This window comes from Eptatretus burgeri, chromosome 15, assembly GCF_056783735.1.
Source record: "Eptatretus burgeri isolate ZD-2024b chromosome 15, Ebu_testis_v1, whole genome shotgun sequence".
Taxonomy (NCBI): Eukaryota; Metazoa; Chordata; class Myxini; order Myxiniformes; family Myxinidae; genus Eptatretus; species Eptatretus burgeri.
Window position 1 is genome coordinate 3,962,627 of NC_140975.1, and position 16,713 is coordinate 3,979,339.

At 49.8% G+C, this 16,713-nt stretch overlaps 1 protein-coding gene across 8 annotated transcripts in view; it reads left to right on the forward strand.

Moving 5' to 3' along the window:
- LOC147011346 (3-beta-hydroxysteroid sulfotransferase-like) overlaps positions 1 to 16,713 on the forward strand; it is a 90,736-nt gene that overhangs the window by 55,215 nt on the left and 18,808 nt on the right. For 5 of the 8 annotated variants that reach the window (XM_085857823.1, XM_085857821.1, XM_085857826.1 and 2 more), the window contains one exon: positions 14,480 to 14,682. In XM_085857823.1, coding sequence (XP_085713949.1) covers positions 14,480 to 14,682 — 203 coding nt within the window. Of the gene's footprint in view, positions 1 to 7,035; positions 8,580 to 9,031; positions 9,102 to 11,179; positions 11,589 to 14,479; positions 14,683 to 16,713 lie in introns of those variants that run through there. The other 3 variants (XM_085857827.1, XM_085857824.1, XM_085857825.1) reach the window with 3 other exon arrangements.

The following is a 16,713-nucleotide window of genomic DNA, read 5'->3' on the forward strand; positions in this document are numbered from 1 at the left end:
CATGCTTCTTTCAATCTTTCCATTCACTCCACACACTACCTATGTTCCCCTAACTATCTTGTGCTCCCTCTTCGTCCCTCAAACTAGTGCATGTTCCATGTAATCTACGAAGCTAAGCTACGTCCCCCCTCCAAATTCCATGTCCGTCCATGACTCCAAAAATCCACTTTCTAAATCTAACCGAGCATTCCCTCTAACTTGTCCATGGGCCCCATGGGGAACTGTTCTTGCCGCACGAGGCCGGTCTATCTACGCTAAACCCTTCCCAAGAACTAATTCTTCCTTTGCCCACACAGAAAGTTTGCCACATCTCTGTCGGGCCATGTACTTGGAACGAGGCTTTTCTTTTTGTTAAACACCGCCAAGGCGGCGGTCTACAGCTTGCCTGTTCGTCCCTTCCATCGGGCGATACGTGCAGCTATGACGTCACCCTGCCAATCGCACCGAGCGCTCGCTTTCGAGGGATTCCCCACGCTGGACAACATGCGCAGTTCCCCATAACTCCTGCCGTGAGGTCCGTGCCGATGACGTCACTCGCACACCGAACCTGCACGGCTTGCCGTGCAGGCCCGCCTGAGCGTATCATCCCGGAAACCCGCTCCGCGCATTCCACGAACAGAACACGCGGCATGCAGCACGTGGAGCTTCGCACACGCGCTCGCATGGGGACCCCTGTTTGCCGAATTCCAACAACACTCGCCGCCATTTTAGCCATCCACGAGGCCTTGTTGAATCCCACGCGGAGCGTTTCCGCACCGGATTCCCTCCACAAAGATGCGCGCAAGGGCCGCTCGCTGAATGCGAAACGGGCCTCATACGCAACTTCCCGTGAAACCGGCGCGGTTCCCGAAATACTCGCGGCCCATATGGCTCGCAATAACCGTCTCCCATCTGAAACCATCCGCGTTTCCATTCCTCGCATGCACTTACGCATGCCATGACACTCACACCATACTTACCTTCTGGCACACATTTCAGCACACTCTCACCACTCATACACTCCACCACACACTCCGGGACAATCACATCGGGGATTCGCATTACCACAAGCAATCCCGGGGTTTCCATACGCGATCTGCTTCGATAGAGCTTCCCATGTCCCCCTGTTCCTAAGGGAGGTTAAAACTGATGCTCGCACCAGGTCACAAAACATTCCACCAGCTCACCCCCATTGTCCCTAACTAATGAGATGGCCGGCCATCTCAACTAACTCTATGTGTGTGCTCGTCAATTTCCTGTAGTTTCTCCTCTACTTCTTCTAATCTCCATGTCTCTGTTTTTCATTTCCATTGTCTCTTTTAATGCCTGCATTTCTGTCATCATTTCTAAATCCTATGTCTCAGTCACCTCTTTTAATTTTTCCGTCGTCCCCTCGTGTCTCACCCTACACGTTTCGGTCTCCCCAATTATTGTGGTGGCGTCGCTCGTCCCCTCGACCTTACCCGTCTCCATCGTGGGCCGAACACATTCCCCACTCCCCCTCGTCGGTTCGGTTGCTCCGCCAAGTGGTGCTGCCATTATGCCTTTGATGCCCGCCTGCAGGCCCAACCCCATGCTCTGCATTTCCCCTTGCTGCGTTCGCATCACACCCCTCAGTCGGTTTTCCATGCTTTCCATACGGCGTGCATTCGCGTCCATTTTCCGCATCAACGCCTCCAACATCTGTCTCATGTCAAACGGCCCTGTGGCAGCCGATTCGCCATGATCGGTCGCGGTTTCATTGGGGACCGGGGGGGGGGGAATTTGACGGAGGGGGCGCTCTTGCTCCGCCGCTCCCACCACGCCCATAATATAACGACTTCTGGGTCCGATCGTGGGGAAAGTTCCTGCATGGGGGTGTCCTGGACCATGGATTCTACTACACTTACCTCTAAATCCACCTGCTTCAGCCCATCTTGGTTTGCCATTTTGCGTGTTGAGAATAAATTTTTTAAATGCTCGGAATTTGGGGAACCGGGGGATGCTCCGCATCACTGGTCCCAATCCTGTGAATTTCTCTACGGAGGCGGAGAAGCCGAATCGCACTCCTGATCACCAATTGTTGTGAAATTGGTGTCCTGCAAATTTATGGAGGTGGAGGAGTTCGCACCCCACTCTTGACAACAAATTGTTGTGGGGCCGGGTGGCTGTGGCGAGCACGACCGCTAGATGGAGTAGTAGAGTCGGCTCCACCGAACACCCGGAATTGATAGGTCGTCACCCAGGATAACTCCGGAGCCGACGGGTCCCTTATCGGACTGAAGATCGCCAATAGGTCGACCGCATGGGATAGGGTCGATTGCCAATTTCAATTTACCTAAATACCCACATCGTCCAAACTACCGGGTAAATTCACCCTCGGCGGAGCTGCAGCAGAACGAGCCGTTAGCCTGCTCGAACCGTGCGTAACCCGAGTGGATGGTTACCGAGATCCGTCGGTCCAAATGCACAATTTACCGCTTCCCAATTTCCCAACACGATTTGTTAGCGAAACACGATTTCCCAACAACAGCCAAACCAATGAAAGAAACACAGAAACGAGCTGAAACATTTAACAGGGGATTTATTTATAAAGGGGGGGGGGGACAAACAAAGAGTAGAGTTATCCGACTATAAGAAATGCAGTCAATGTACAAGCAAAAGCACTTATACAGTTGCTACTTAAAGACAGGCCCACACACAGACACACACACACACACACACACACAGAAGTGGACCCGTCGGGTCTTTATTGAAGGCCTCCAGCTCGAGGACAGGTGAGCGAGAGGCCATAGCCTGTGCTGTGACCTGTCTACCTCGTGTGGTCTTCGACGATCCGGCTCGGTGGGACTCGAACCCGCAACACGATGCCGCTCCAAGCACCAGGTACCGCGCTCTCCAACCGGCCATGCACCAATCGACCAAGGCCAAGGAGAAGATCAGAGGCGACGATGATCCAGCTCGGCGGGACTCGAACCCGCAACACGATGATGATGACCACCACGACGACGACCACGACCCTTTTACCACCACGCCGACCTCCACCACATCGATCCTTTTTACCACCACCCGACCCAGCCTGGCGTTTCTTATATTCCTTTTTCCTCCTGGGTGAGCAAATCGCCGTCTGAGGCGCTCTCCACCCTCATTGGACAGGGCGTCATGGGAAAAATCGCTCTCTGTGGCCATCTCAATCCCATTGGCCGGGTGCAGTGGGAAGGTCGCTCTCTGTGGCAATCTCAATTCCATTGGCCGGGGTGCCGTGGGAACGTCGCTCTCTGTGGCCTGATTGGACAAGGGGCACGCCCCTGCCATCCTGGGCGGAGTCCCGGTCTGAGGAAATTGAAATCTCCGCCCAGGTACGTGGCCGAACGCACGTGGGCAATGGCGTCGGTGTGTGAAGTGGAGTGAAGGAGGTTTGTTGTAAACGAATCTCCTAACTATAAACACACACTTACCGATATAACTGTTCTCTAGGGACCTGAATGTTGAGTGCAGTAAGCTTCCAAATTCGTAACAATATTACATAAAAACACACATTATGTATGACATTCCTCATGTTATATACAGATATGTTATGCATGACATATTACACACACATTATGTATGACGTTATACATGTTATATAGACACATGTTATGCATGACATATTACATGTTATAAAAACAAGTTATACGTGACATTCCACATGTTATATTCACATGTTATGCATGACATTGTTACAGATTTGGACGCCTTTTGCACACAGGCAGTCAGCAGCCCCCGCAGTTCAGTTATTTCGATAAGTATGTGTTAGAGTTCGGTCCCATCCCCGATGTGTAACGGGAATTACATATGTGCGCTGCGAAGTTTCTTTATAGTTAGTTTTTTTTTTTTTTTTTACAACAAATCCCCTTCACTTCTTCAAACCACCGACTCCATTGCGCATATGTTTTTGGCTGAAGGCATGGGTGGAGCCTCCATCGCATCAGATCGAGGCTCCGCTCCAAGGAAGGGCATGGAGCGTTTCCTCCAGCCAAAGGGCGATCAGGGCCGAGGTGCTCTGGCAAATGGTGCCATGCCAGAGTGCCGGGAACGACCACAGAGCCTCTCCGGGGGGCGGGCCTCCGAGACGCCCTGACACACCTGCCGAGATGCCTTGTCCAATCAGGAGGCTCATCTCCTCAGGGCCGGCTCCGCCCCAGCCAGATGAAGTTTGCGCCCCATCCAAAGGGAAGAGTAGAGTGGTTGGCAGAACCAGAGTACTGCAGTCATCGTGGCCGATTGCTTTTGGTCTGTCCTGGTGGCTTGGTCTCGGTCGTGGTTTGCGGTCCTTTGTGGTGGCTCCTCGTGGTGTTGGTGGCTGAGCAGCCAGGGTCGTGGGCCCGTGGATTTCGGAACGTTGGTTGGAGTCCCACCGTGGTGGGTTGGAGTCCGGTGTGACCGCACGAGGTGGGAAGGTACCCGGCTAGGCTCTGTTTCCCCAGCTCGCCTTCCCTCTAGGCTGAGGGGCCGAATAAAGACCCACAGGGTCCATTTATTGTGTGTGTGTGTGTGTGTGTGTGTGTGTGTGTGTGTGTGTGTGTGTGTGTGTGTGTGTGTGTGTGTGTGTGTGTGTGTGTGTGTGTGTGTGTGTGTGTGTGTGTGTGTGTGTGTGTGTGTGTGTGTGTGTGTGTGTGTGGCGCCAGACTGTTGGGTAGAATTGTTTAAGTGTTTTCTTTTCATTGTACATTACCTGCCTGATATTCGGTTGTAACTCTGCTCTGTGTCTCCCGACCCGATTATTGCCCCCATTATAAATAACCCCCCAATTGTTAAATGTTCCAGTTCGTTGCACGTGTTTTTTTCCAATGACCCAGCACGGTGCAGGCTTGAGAAATAGTGAGGCTGTCGGTGCCGCAAGTTGTCATTGGGTCCGACGGACTTTGGTTATTCCGCTCGGTTACACCGGATCAAGGTCGCGAGAGTGACCCGGTTCGACTGTCTGTTGAGGGTGTGATTTCCCCGGTAATTTGATGATGTGGGTACTGAGGTATATTGAAATTTGGCGATTTCAAAGAGCCACGTGGCTACCCCACGCCATCATAAAATTGGCGAGCATGGTCCTTAAGTGACCCGTGACCTTTCGGAGTTGTCCGAGAGTCACGACCTAAATTCCGGGTGTTCGGTGGGAGACGGTTCTACTGCTCCACCTGGCGGCCGTTCCTCGCCACCGACCCCCGGCCCACAACAGTTTGGTGTTCAGGAGCGGGGTTCGAACCCCTCCACCTCCATGAAATTAACGGGATTCGGATCAGGGTTGTGGGGAGCAACCCCCCCCCCCTCCAAATTAAGAGCGTCAAATTTATTCTCAAGACGCACCGCACAATGGCCGGCCAAGACGGGCTGGAGCAGGTGGGTTCAGATCTAAGCTTCGGGGAACCCATGGCCAGGACGACATCTCCATGCAAGATGACGCCCCCCCCCCGCGGTCGGGCCCAGAGGTTGTGATGGGTGCGGGAAGGGTGGCGTATAACACCCCCCCCCCCCGATCCCTGCCGGTTCCGCACACCATCATGGCGGGTCGGCTCCGCCAAGTACATTTGACTGGAGCCGGTTCGTGGAAATACTAAGTGAGATGAAGAAGGAAATAAATGCGAATGCGCGGAGGATGGAAAACAGAATGGAAAACAAAATCGATGAGATGAAGGGGAATATGGAAAGCCGCATGGATGCAAACACGCAAGCGCTGAAGGGGGGTATGCAGAGCATGGGTTTGAACCTGCGGGTGAGTATGAAGGAGGTGAAAGGCAAAATGGCGGATGAGATGCGAGGGTTCGATTAACCTCCCACAGGAACAAGGGGAGACGATATGCTCCCTCGAGGCAGACCGTGACGAAGTGAATCCGGGAAGGCTGTGCGAGGTGGAGCGGTTGCATGGTGCGAAGGAGCACATGCCGAGCTTTGGGGGGAGAGAAGCCCGGGAATCTTTTGGGCAAACCCAAGCCCCCAGTGTGATTGTGCCGGAGTATATGTGAGTAGTGCAGATGACATGGCATGGATGAGTGCACACGAAACAGTGTGACACGGTCCGACCCAGACGGGAGTCTGGACAGGAGTGGCGAGCCTTCTGAACGGGACGGAGTTATTTCGGAAACCACGCCGGCCCCACGGGACTCTGCGTGCGAGGTATGGTCCATGTATTGCAAACCGCCCAAGTGCGGACGATTGCACGATGGGGAGCCGGCGTTGAAACGATCCGCGCCTGGTACAATACCAGAGCGCGGACAGCTAAAATGAAAGCGAACTGAGGAATTGATTGAATTTGGAAAGAATATATCCCCGTGTGAGCACGTGTACGGGGCCTGACGTGCTGTGCGACGCGAGTGGTCCTCGCGAAGCGCGCGGCCCGAATTGAACCGCCGACGTCACCGCCGCGCCCGTGTGTGTGGGGCGGAGCTCGTGGAGCGGGCCGTGTGCGAGTGACGTCAGCGGGGATATCGCGGCACGAAGGGCAGGTGTGTAAAACATGGTGGTTCACATGGGGGATATACCGAAAGTGAGCATTTAATGCAATTAATGGAGCGATGTTACACCCTCATGCATCAGCCAAACGGAAGGGATGAGTGCGCTGTCGACCACCGCCCTGGAGTGCAAGGCTCGCCGATCCTTGCCACGAGTAGACGAAGCCCGGCCAGGATGGAGCGAACATCCTCGCTCGGGGCAAAGGAGCATTAGTTAAGGGAAGGGTTTAGCATTAGATAGTCCGGCCTCATGGGGGCATGAGCAGTCCTCCATGGGGCCCGGTAACATCAATTAGGGGGAATTTAGGATGGAATTTAGAAATGGATTGAGAACAAGGACAGACATGGAACGTGTAGTGGGGACATAGATTAGCCACGTAGAGTTAAATGGAACGTGCATTTGAATAAGGGATGACGGGAACACAAGTTAGTTAGGGTGATGTAGTTATTAGAGTGTTGGAGTGAATTTTAAATATATATATATATATATATATATATATATATATATATATATATATATATATATATATATATATATGATGAGTGAATATAGGTCAGCGGGCCCGAGTGTGAATGGAGTGAATGTGGAATGCATGGTGCGAATGATTGATTGGGAGGAGGAGTGAATCCCACCCAAGGGAACCTGGGGTTAGTGTAATGTTATTTAGCAGGTTAGTTAAATGAACCAAAAGGATGTCGTTTTGTTGTTGGTGTTGAACGAAGGCAAGAAACCTTTTGCAGGGTGCAGGAGACCATTGTCCGGCTGGGAGCGTGGCTGGAGAAATATGCATACTGAGTAGAGGGCACCCCGGGCACCGAAGTAGTCGGCCAGAGTCGGCCATGGGTCCAAGGGACCGAGTTAGTGTAATGGGCATGGGGACCCAGGGGAAAGGGACCCGGAGCACCAAAGTGCCATGTGGGCATCGACAGGAAAATGCCAGGAAGGTCATTCCCCGCGTTCATAATGAGTCGGTAGGCTCGGAGACAGCCTCAGAGACCCGGGGATGCCGAAGATTGAGCTCGGTAGGTGGGTAGACGTGCCAGTGGAGCCACGCTGCCCAGCCACGAAATTGTGCGAGAGCACCGGAGAAAACTTGCGGGCCAGGCCCAAATTAATAACGAACACCAACACAGGCGACGGGAATCGTGGTTGCGAGAACCAATAGTTTAAAGAGACAGGCGTGTTGAAAAGCCCCAGGGATAGTTTCAAGAGTAATAAATGCGAGGATAGAGAGCCAACGTGTACCTCTTCGTACCATCCATCCCTTCGTTGTTTGTGGGCCGATGGACTCATCTTGAAAATGCTGACACCTGTGGGAGCTATTCTGAGGCTCCATTGGGCCTCGAGACAGAGTCACTTGTTTCTTCCTCAATCCTTTCTAAAGGGACCTTGGGGATTGGGAAATAGACAGGACATGTTCGCCAAACACAGACGATAAGGGAGTTAGGGACACATGTGATTAGGAATTTAAAACAAAAAAAGGTCTAAATTTAGTTTTTTTTTTTTTTTGTTACAACCTAATGGGGGTGGGTATGGACAAGGACAGGCATAGGCAATAGGTTGGGGAAAGAGACCGTAGGGTAGGACCGAACCCGACTTCAGACCGGCCGAGGCCACCACGCTCCCACATCCTCACGAGACCACACCGAGGCCGGCCATCTTCATGTGCCGACCTATTGAACTGTCGCACCTTACCTGGTCTGCATTTGCCATGCCTTTATCTGCCTTTGCCTCGACTCCATTTCTAATACCTGCCCATGCTTTTATTTGCCTTGCCACATCACTCAACTTGTCCATGTGTGCCAGGACCATCTTTGTGAAAGTGTTTGCAAGGACTGCCCTGCAGGCAGCCGCGTTACCGGGGACTGCATTTGTGCAGCCCGGACATTTATCTCCTTGTTGTATAAAGGCCGGTTCAAATGGACTGTGGGACGGCGTGTGGCCTGCCGTGTTTGGGTGAGTTGCCTTCAGCAGCCAGGAAAAGGACAAAATAAAAAAACGGACAAAAAAAACAACAACAAACAAAGGACCATTGAGGGCCCTGAAGACGCCTGATCATTGATTGCCTGCTGCTGCACTCATCCCCGAATGTTGCCTTTATTGTGTTCTCTCCTCAAGTCACAGGTTCTGGGCCATGGGTAATGCAAATATTAGAAATGTATATAGTTCTAACCCACCTGCTTGTTTGTTTTGTTCAAATTTCTGGCAATGTTGATAAGTTGTCCGTATGAGTCTGTTAGTTTATTTACGCAACGCACTCGGTTATTTATTTTTGGGCCATGTATTTGAAATGTCGCACTCAGGGATTCATAGATAAGATGTACGAGGGGAAACTCCACCTGCATGCCACACGAACGTTAACGACTCGGGTCGAGTCAAGCAAAAGGGAGGGGGTAGTGTTGCGGTTCTCAGAACCGCATGCATCCAACAGATAGTTTATACGTGTCGATAGTCCCTTCCCTTTTGTCGAGCGGAACAACGGGCGTGTGTTGTGATGATCTCAAAGCTGGGTTTGCTTACATCATATTTTTCTTCATTTCATCCCTACTCTTCTTTTCTGATTATTCCTGAGGTAAATCTGAGCCACGTGCGCCTTCGCTGTGAGATGGGCCCTCACGGAGGCCGGCGCGTGCGGCGCCGCTGTGAGGAAACGATGACACGTGAGCATTAACAGCGCAGAGCCCTCGTTCCCAAGTGAGCCCTCAACACAATGTGTGCGGCAAGTCATACATTGCGTTTGGCAGTCCGGGATTATCGACTCCAGTTTCCGATGATCTGGGGAAGATTGCCGGTTGCATTAAAAACGCGTACGAATGAATGAATGTTCGTGCGCCAATTTCGGTGTGGGCGATTCGTGTCATGTTGTGGGGTCAGGGCGAAATATTTTTGCTGTCTGAGATGACCTTGCCGGAAACGGAGTGGTGCGGTTTCCAGCCAAAGGTAGCGGGCCGCGTGAGGGATTGGGGCCAATCGGAGCGCCCGATACAGGTGATGACGCTTCGCTTCGGGGTGGCCCCCTGCCCGCGCTGCAAGTCCGATAAAGGTCGGAGTGGTCCCGCCGCCTCTTTCTCTCGCCTCGCCCTCGTCCACGTCGCCACGACCCACCTCCTGCAGCGTGGACTCCGCCTCCTCGTCTCCGCCCACATGACGTTGACCCCACCTGCCTACCTGGTCCCGCCTACCACTCCATCCACGCACTCTGGACTCCGCCCCTTCTCCACTCAAGCCCCTCCTTCACACCCACGGTCTCCACATGCGCTGCTGAAGCCAGAGACGATGTGCCAGCTGTCAGGTACCGCACCATGGAGCACCCCCTCCCCAAAACGGATTGGTGGCGCGTTGTGCAATCAAGTACAAAGGTACCGAGAGCGTAGCCTCAACTCCTCTCCCTTCTTGTTGCAATACTCGCTCTTCATCGGGTTTTTGTGTGTGTGTGTGTTTTTTTGTGTGTGCATGTATGTGTGTGTCCTGGTGCCTGTCTGCTTCTGTAAGACTGCAGAAGATTGTTATTATTGTTATTATTTTCACGTCTGCTCTCTGTCCCCTTTTGTAAGTTGCTTGTTTATTTGCTGCAACACACCTCTCCCCCCTATCTCTGCACAACACACCTCAATAAAACTTGATTGTACCACATTCCATTCTTCGCCCATTGTTAATAAATTATTATTAGAAATGTTCCCAGCTCGTTTTTGTGGTTTCTTGCATTGATCCAGCATGGTCTGAATCCTCGCTTCGCCGGGACTTTATTCCCAATGATCCGTTCCTTTTAGCCGGTACGTCCTTGGCAGTGTCGCTCGGCTGCAACCAATCGGGTAAAGTAATCCGATCCGGTTGAGTGATCCGGTTCGGACAAGGTGTACTGAGGGCGTGTTCCCCGGTAATGAAATCACTTGATTAATTAGGTAGCCCGATTAACCCATAGACAGGAGGACCCTAGGTCATGCGGTTGAGTTATTGGCGTCCACGGTCGGTTAAGCGACCCACCGCGTCACGGAATTATCCGTGTTCGACGGCCTACAATTCCAGGGAGTCTGGTGGGAGCCGAGATAGCGTTCCCCCCTTGTGTTCTTCTCACTCGACCCCCGGTCCACAACGATATTATATCTACACACGTGATACGTGACATTTTGCACATGTTATAAACACATATTATGGATGACATATTCCACATTATATACACATGTTATACATGACACATTGCACATGTTAAATACCAACGTTTTCCGTGGCACATTCCACCTGTAATATACATATTTTATGCATGACATATTACAGAAATACACACATGTATGACATTATACATGTTATATACACACATGTTATATGTGACAATTGCTCATGTTATATACACACCTATTATGCATGGCATATTACATTTATATACACGTTATACGTGACACATTCCACGTTATATACACATGTGCTCTGTATTACATATATACACACGTTTTACATGACATGTTGCACATGTTATATACACATGTTATGCATGGCATTATACATGTTATATACAGACATGTTATATGTGACGATTACTCATGTTATATACACAGCTATTATGCATGACATAATCACATATTATTTTCATACATTATACGTGACAATCCATATGTTATATACACATGTTACGTATTATTCATGATATACACACGTTATACAAGGCACATTACACACACACACACACACACACACACACACACACACACACACACACACACACACACACACAATAATTGAGAGTGCCAAAATTGAACCAGTGATCATTGAGCAGCAGAAATGATGAAGAAGAACCTTACAGAGATCTTAAAAACTCTCCCTGGGAATATTACGACAAATGAACAACAGTTGGAAGCTTCCAGGGCATGGTGACGATCCTCAACAGAGCCCTCGGACCAAAACTCTGAGAACAAAACTTCAAACCTTGGTCCGTGATTTGTGACTCCCGCTTCCCAGAATGGAGATCGATACTTGAAGACCTGGGAGTGCTCCGTTCCACCTTCTGAAACCCGCATATGGAGATAACCAACAACGCACACACAAATGGAGGTGGATACTTCGAGACCTCCTCCATTCCACCTTCTGAAACCTGCATATGGAGATGACCAACAATATACACACACAGATGGAAGTGGATACTTTAAGACCTGGTAGGTCTCCATTCCATCTCTTCAAACCCACCCGCATGTGGATGTAGCAATCAACAATAGCAACTTTGATGCGCACACCCTTACACAGAAATATGCATACACCTATATCTTTACATAAATATTGTTACGTTTGAGGGGGGGGGGTATGCATTCAAAGGGTAATTAGGATGTTTAATTAGGTATGCCATGCTGTTCGAGTTTACCAGGATCTCGATGTAATAAGTAGCAATTCAGTGGTGATAAGTTGTCTAGTAAATGTTCATTTCTTCAAGGGGGGAAATGATAATTGTCACGTAATTAGATAGGGACACGGGATAGGGTAAGTGTGTCTGCGTAAACCCCTTTTGGTATTCTCTGGAGACTGGCCGTGACGTCACAGGACAGTGCAGTGGATGGCTCCGCCCCGTGATCACGATTGACAGAAGGCGACGGCGGTGGGCCAATAAACGGCTCGATTGGAAGTGACGAGGACAGGAGGATAAAAAGGTTCTGTTCGGGGTCGAAAAGGAAGAGGAAGAAGATCACAACCAAAAAGATCGTGTTTTTTTGGTGTAGAGGCTGCTGCGCGGAGAGCGTCCTTGTTGTTGTGCTGATTCGATCGTGTTCTTGATCGTGTCTTGGAGCCTTGCTGAGCCTCGTGCCTCACCTTGGTTGGCTCTGGGGTTCTGCTGACTCGGAGTACGGGGTCGAACGGCGGGCGGACCTGCCTCCCTCTCCTGCTCGCAACTTGGCACCAGAACTGGTTCCCTGGCGGCTGTGAGCGGACTTGGACCAGGACCAGGAGGTCGACAGCACCACGGTTTCTCCTGCCCCCCTGACGAGAGCAAGGCCAGCTCGTCCGACGCCGATCCAGGGACAGTTGCGTCCACACCACGGTCCAGCCTGACCACCAGAAATAGCTACGTTTTGTGTGTGTGTGTGTGTGTATGTGTGTGTATGTGTGTGTGTGTGTGTGTGTGTGTGTGTGTGTGTATGTGTGTGTGTGTGTGTGTGTGTGTGTGTGTGCTTGGCGCCTTAGAGGGATTGAGATCTGTATATTCATTGGAATTGTCTGTGTTTTTCCCCACGCCCGATCCCACACCATCCCGTCGGATCGCCCCGGATCCCTCTTCTTGCCGAGTCTTGTTATTTCTGGTAATAATAAAAACAAATAAACATCATCAACTCAGTGAAAAGTGACTCGTGCCACCTTCCTCGTCCCGTTTGCGGTAGAGAGATTAGAACCGCCATGTTTGGGTTATAAATAAATAAACCGCCTCCATCGTTTCGGCTCATTCTATGTTGGCGGGACTGTTCAAGTCCCGTGGACGTCACAATATACAGTCGGACCCCAACATTCACCGGCGATACGTTCCTGAAAAATGCCGCAAATCTCGGGCCATTTTTTTCATTGGGAAAAAGAGGGATAGGTTTCCACCAGTTCACGATTTTTCAAGGAAAATCAAAAATCCCGCTAAAAACCGCGAATACGCCCGCAAAAACACATGGATACGCAAAGCACAGGGCCGTGAATGTCAAGCCATTGTTACAATGGTAAAAAGCGGGATCTGTTCCCAATGATTCTTGATTTTTAAGGAAGAATTTTAAAATTTTACAAACACGAATGTAAATGATTACAAATAAAAGAACAACAGCAGCAGATACTCTTTCCAATTTTTATTGAAGATACGGGACAGTCATGTAACTGATGATGATGATGATGATGATTTAAAATTAGTGGAGTCCTCTGAAGAGGACGCAAGTCCAGGGTGCTGGTGCATCGTGCACTGAAGGGGATGCAGGTGCAGGCCTTGATGAGGATGCATGTGAGGTCGCTGATCACTCATGCACTGAAGGAGATGTAGGTGAGTGCATTGAAGGTGTTGGGGTGGAAATGCGGGGGCGAAAAAAATGAGTGATGGTGAGCTGCTTTACTGAGTGCTGCAGGTTTCTGTCTGGCGTTTTGTATGGCAGCAAAACATCATCTAACCCCCTCTCGAACCGGAGCAACTGCTCTATTGCTGAGCTGGCATCTTTCAACCTGTCAGCGACTGACCGAATCTCCCGCAGTGCCTCAGCTCAGAACTTGAGTCAGGTTGGGCCATGCCACCTCTTCCTCCTCTTCACTGCAACCATCCTCCTCCTCGGAAGCCTTGATGATGGCCTCCAACTCCTCCTCAGTCAGCTCCTCACCATGTGAGGTGATGAGCTCCTTCATTTCCTCAGGCTCCATATCGTCGAGGCGTACCGCTCCCACCTCCTGTGCCAACCTGGCAATTTTCCACCTCTCCTCGGTGTTGTCGGGAAAACCTCTGAAGTTGTTGACTACCATGACCAGAGATTGTGCCAGCAAGCATTGATGGTGGAGGGTTTCAACTAGTCCAGCAAATCTTTGATGGTACTGATGCAGTGCACTATGTTGAAATCCTTCCATCATTGCATGACGGTAAGTGTGAAGTCGAACTACCTCCAAAGCATCCAAGACGTGACAGAAGGTGAGGCAGGTGTAATACATTTTCAATGTTGAAATCGCACCTTGTTTGTTCGACAGCTTGGATCAGGGAGATGGTGCTGCATGGCAGGTGGATGACATCAATACAAATTTTTATTACGGACTCCAGGTATCAAAAACATAAATATATCGAACAACCAGTTTCAAGTGGAGCACCTCACCTGAACTAATAACCTCTGATGTGGTACCTCATCAAATGCCTCCTGAAAGTTCAAATATACCATGTCCACTGCACTTGTCATCTGCCCAACCAAAACTGCTCTGTACAATTCCAATAACTTTGTTAAACATGATTTCGTTGACATAAATCCATAAACGCTGGAGATGATGAATGATCACGCATATTGGACGTGGTAAGTGATTTTAGGTGTTTCTTTTGTCGGACTGTGTTTCTATGCAGGTACCAACTGGATGCAGGTGCTGATGAGGCTGGTGTATGCAGAAGGGGACCATAAGTGTCTGGAGGGCGTTGCGAGTTGGGAGAAAACGCCATGGCTTGAACTGCAAAAAAGCAAAGTGCTGCAGTTATCCAGGCCTCGGATTATAACCTCTCACTTTCCCCACCGACTTGCGCCTCATGCCCTGCAGGAGGGTTCTGCCAAGGTGACTCGTCCTTTTTTTCTATACATAGATCAAGGCTCATGGAGGAGTCAAAGGTCAGTCGCTTTATTGACAAACAAAGGTCATGGGGAGGGAGTAGTGAACATTCACAAGGAGTAAACCAGATAAATACAAATATGAACAACAATGGCTGAGAGAAGAATGGAATGAGAAAGGATCAGCATTTATAGAAGGGATTGTGGATGTGCCTGATTGAGCACATAAGGTAATGTTGGGCAGCAAATGTGAAAGACTAAAGTGAGGAAGACAAGACAACAGGTGGAGAGAAGATTCCACAATCGGGAGAAGAAAAGGGGGGGGAGGGAAATTAACAAAGGTGAGCAAGTAGTCTGCACTTTGGGAGGGTGATGAGTTGAGGATTTGTTGAGGAACAAAAGTTGAGGATTACAAAAGGCTGAGGTCCCAAATCCATTCATTCTTGTACCCACCACACTTTGAAAGAATGTTCTCTACAGCTGGAGTGAAGATTTCCATGTAGAATCCCCTGCTTTGTTTGAGATCTTAATGGGGTGGAAGGGTTTATTTATTTATTTTTCGATTGCCTCAACAGCAGCAAGGTGGAAATGGGGAGCATCAGCGAAGAATGGGGATCATCAGCCAAGAATGGGGAGCCATACCCAATTGAGCTCCTGTATGAAATCCTTATACACTTTGTTGAACTCAGTGTGGCTCAGGAATTCCTCGACTCGATGGAGAATACTCATGTGATAAGTCACCTTTGATGCCATTTTGATACTATTAATATGATCCTCCAACAAAAAGAAATGGCAAATTGTGAGGTCAGAAATTTCCAAGGACTGCACCTTTTCAGGTGGCTGTCCACAGAAGTGTATTGGATAGTTGGATGATTGCACATTCTCATGGAGAGACAGTGTGAGAACATGTGACTTGCCACAGTTGAAAGTCATCTTCAAAATAGATGACCAGCAACTTATCTTGTCCAGATGTGATGATAAGGATTCAGCAGTGGCTGGCAATACACCTTCGTTACGGTGATACACCCTTCTCCACATGTTACGGTATGTTAATCAAAAATTGGCAATTTATTTTTTGTTAATGTGTAGTTTATTTTCAAGAGAATCAGACAGATCAAGAATAATGAAGATCGGAAGACATTGCCATGTAGAACCCCAGCCTAAAGGAAAAGACCATGGTGGAACTTCACCTGTGGTCAAGTGATTCCCATCCTGCTTTCGGAGGAATTCGCGTATTGTGTTCCTTGAAGCCCTTCCCTCGGTGTATTGCAGTTGAAGAGGAAGGTTATGGGCTCTTGACAGAGGAGTCAGAAGTGAAGGCCCGCTGGAGCCCGTTACTTTGAGCGGCTGTACCAGGCTGACCCACCAGCTGTTGAGTTGGATGTCAGGGGTGTAACTATCCCTGTTGCTGACCCTCCAATCAACTGTGATCCACCTTCATTTGTAGAAACACAGGCTGCGATGAACCGTTTGAAATGGGGTAAAGCTCCTGGGATCTGTGGCATCCGTGCTGAACTTTTCAAGGCTGGTTGAAATACTGTACTGATGTCGTTGCATGCAGTTATGTACACTGCCTTTGACAAAGGCATCATCCCAACTGACTGGAAGTGGGGCCTTGTTGTCTCTCTCTGGAAAGGGAAGGGTTATTGCCAGGACTGCAGCAACCACTGAGGGGTGACGCTGCTCTCAGTGCGGGGAAAGGTCTTTGCTCGGATAATTCTGGATGGTGTTCGACCACCATCTGCTTGAGCACCCGTGTCCAGAGCATACAGGCTTTACACAAAAGACGTCAACGATGGACCATATCCTTGCTCTTCTGGACCTCACCAAATGCAGACGAGTTTTGGCAGGGGTTGCTTACAGCTTTTGTTGATCTCTGTAAAGCGTTTGATTCAGTGAATCAGGATGCCCTCTGGAGGATTCTTGGTCTTCGTGGGATGCCACCCAAACTGATAAATCTGATGTCTGAACTGTACTCTGGTACCGACCGATAGTGCTGTGAGATGTGGCGATACCATGTCTGACTTATTTCCAGTTG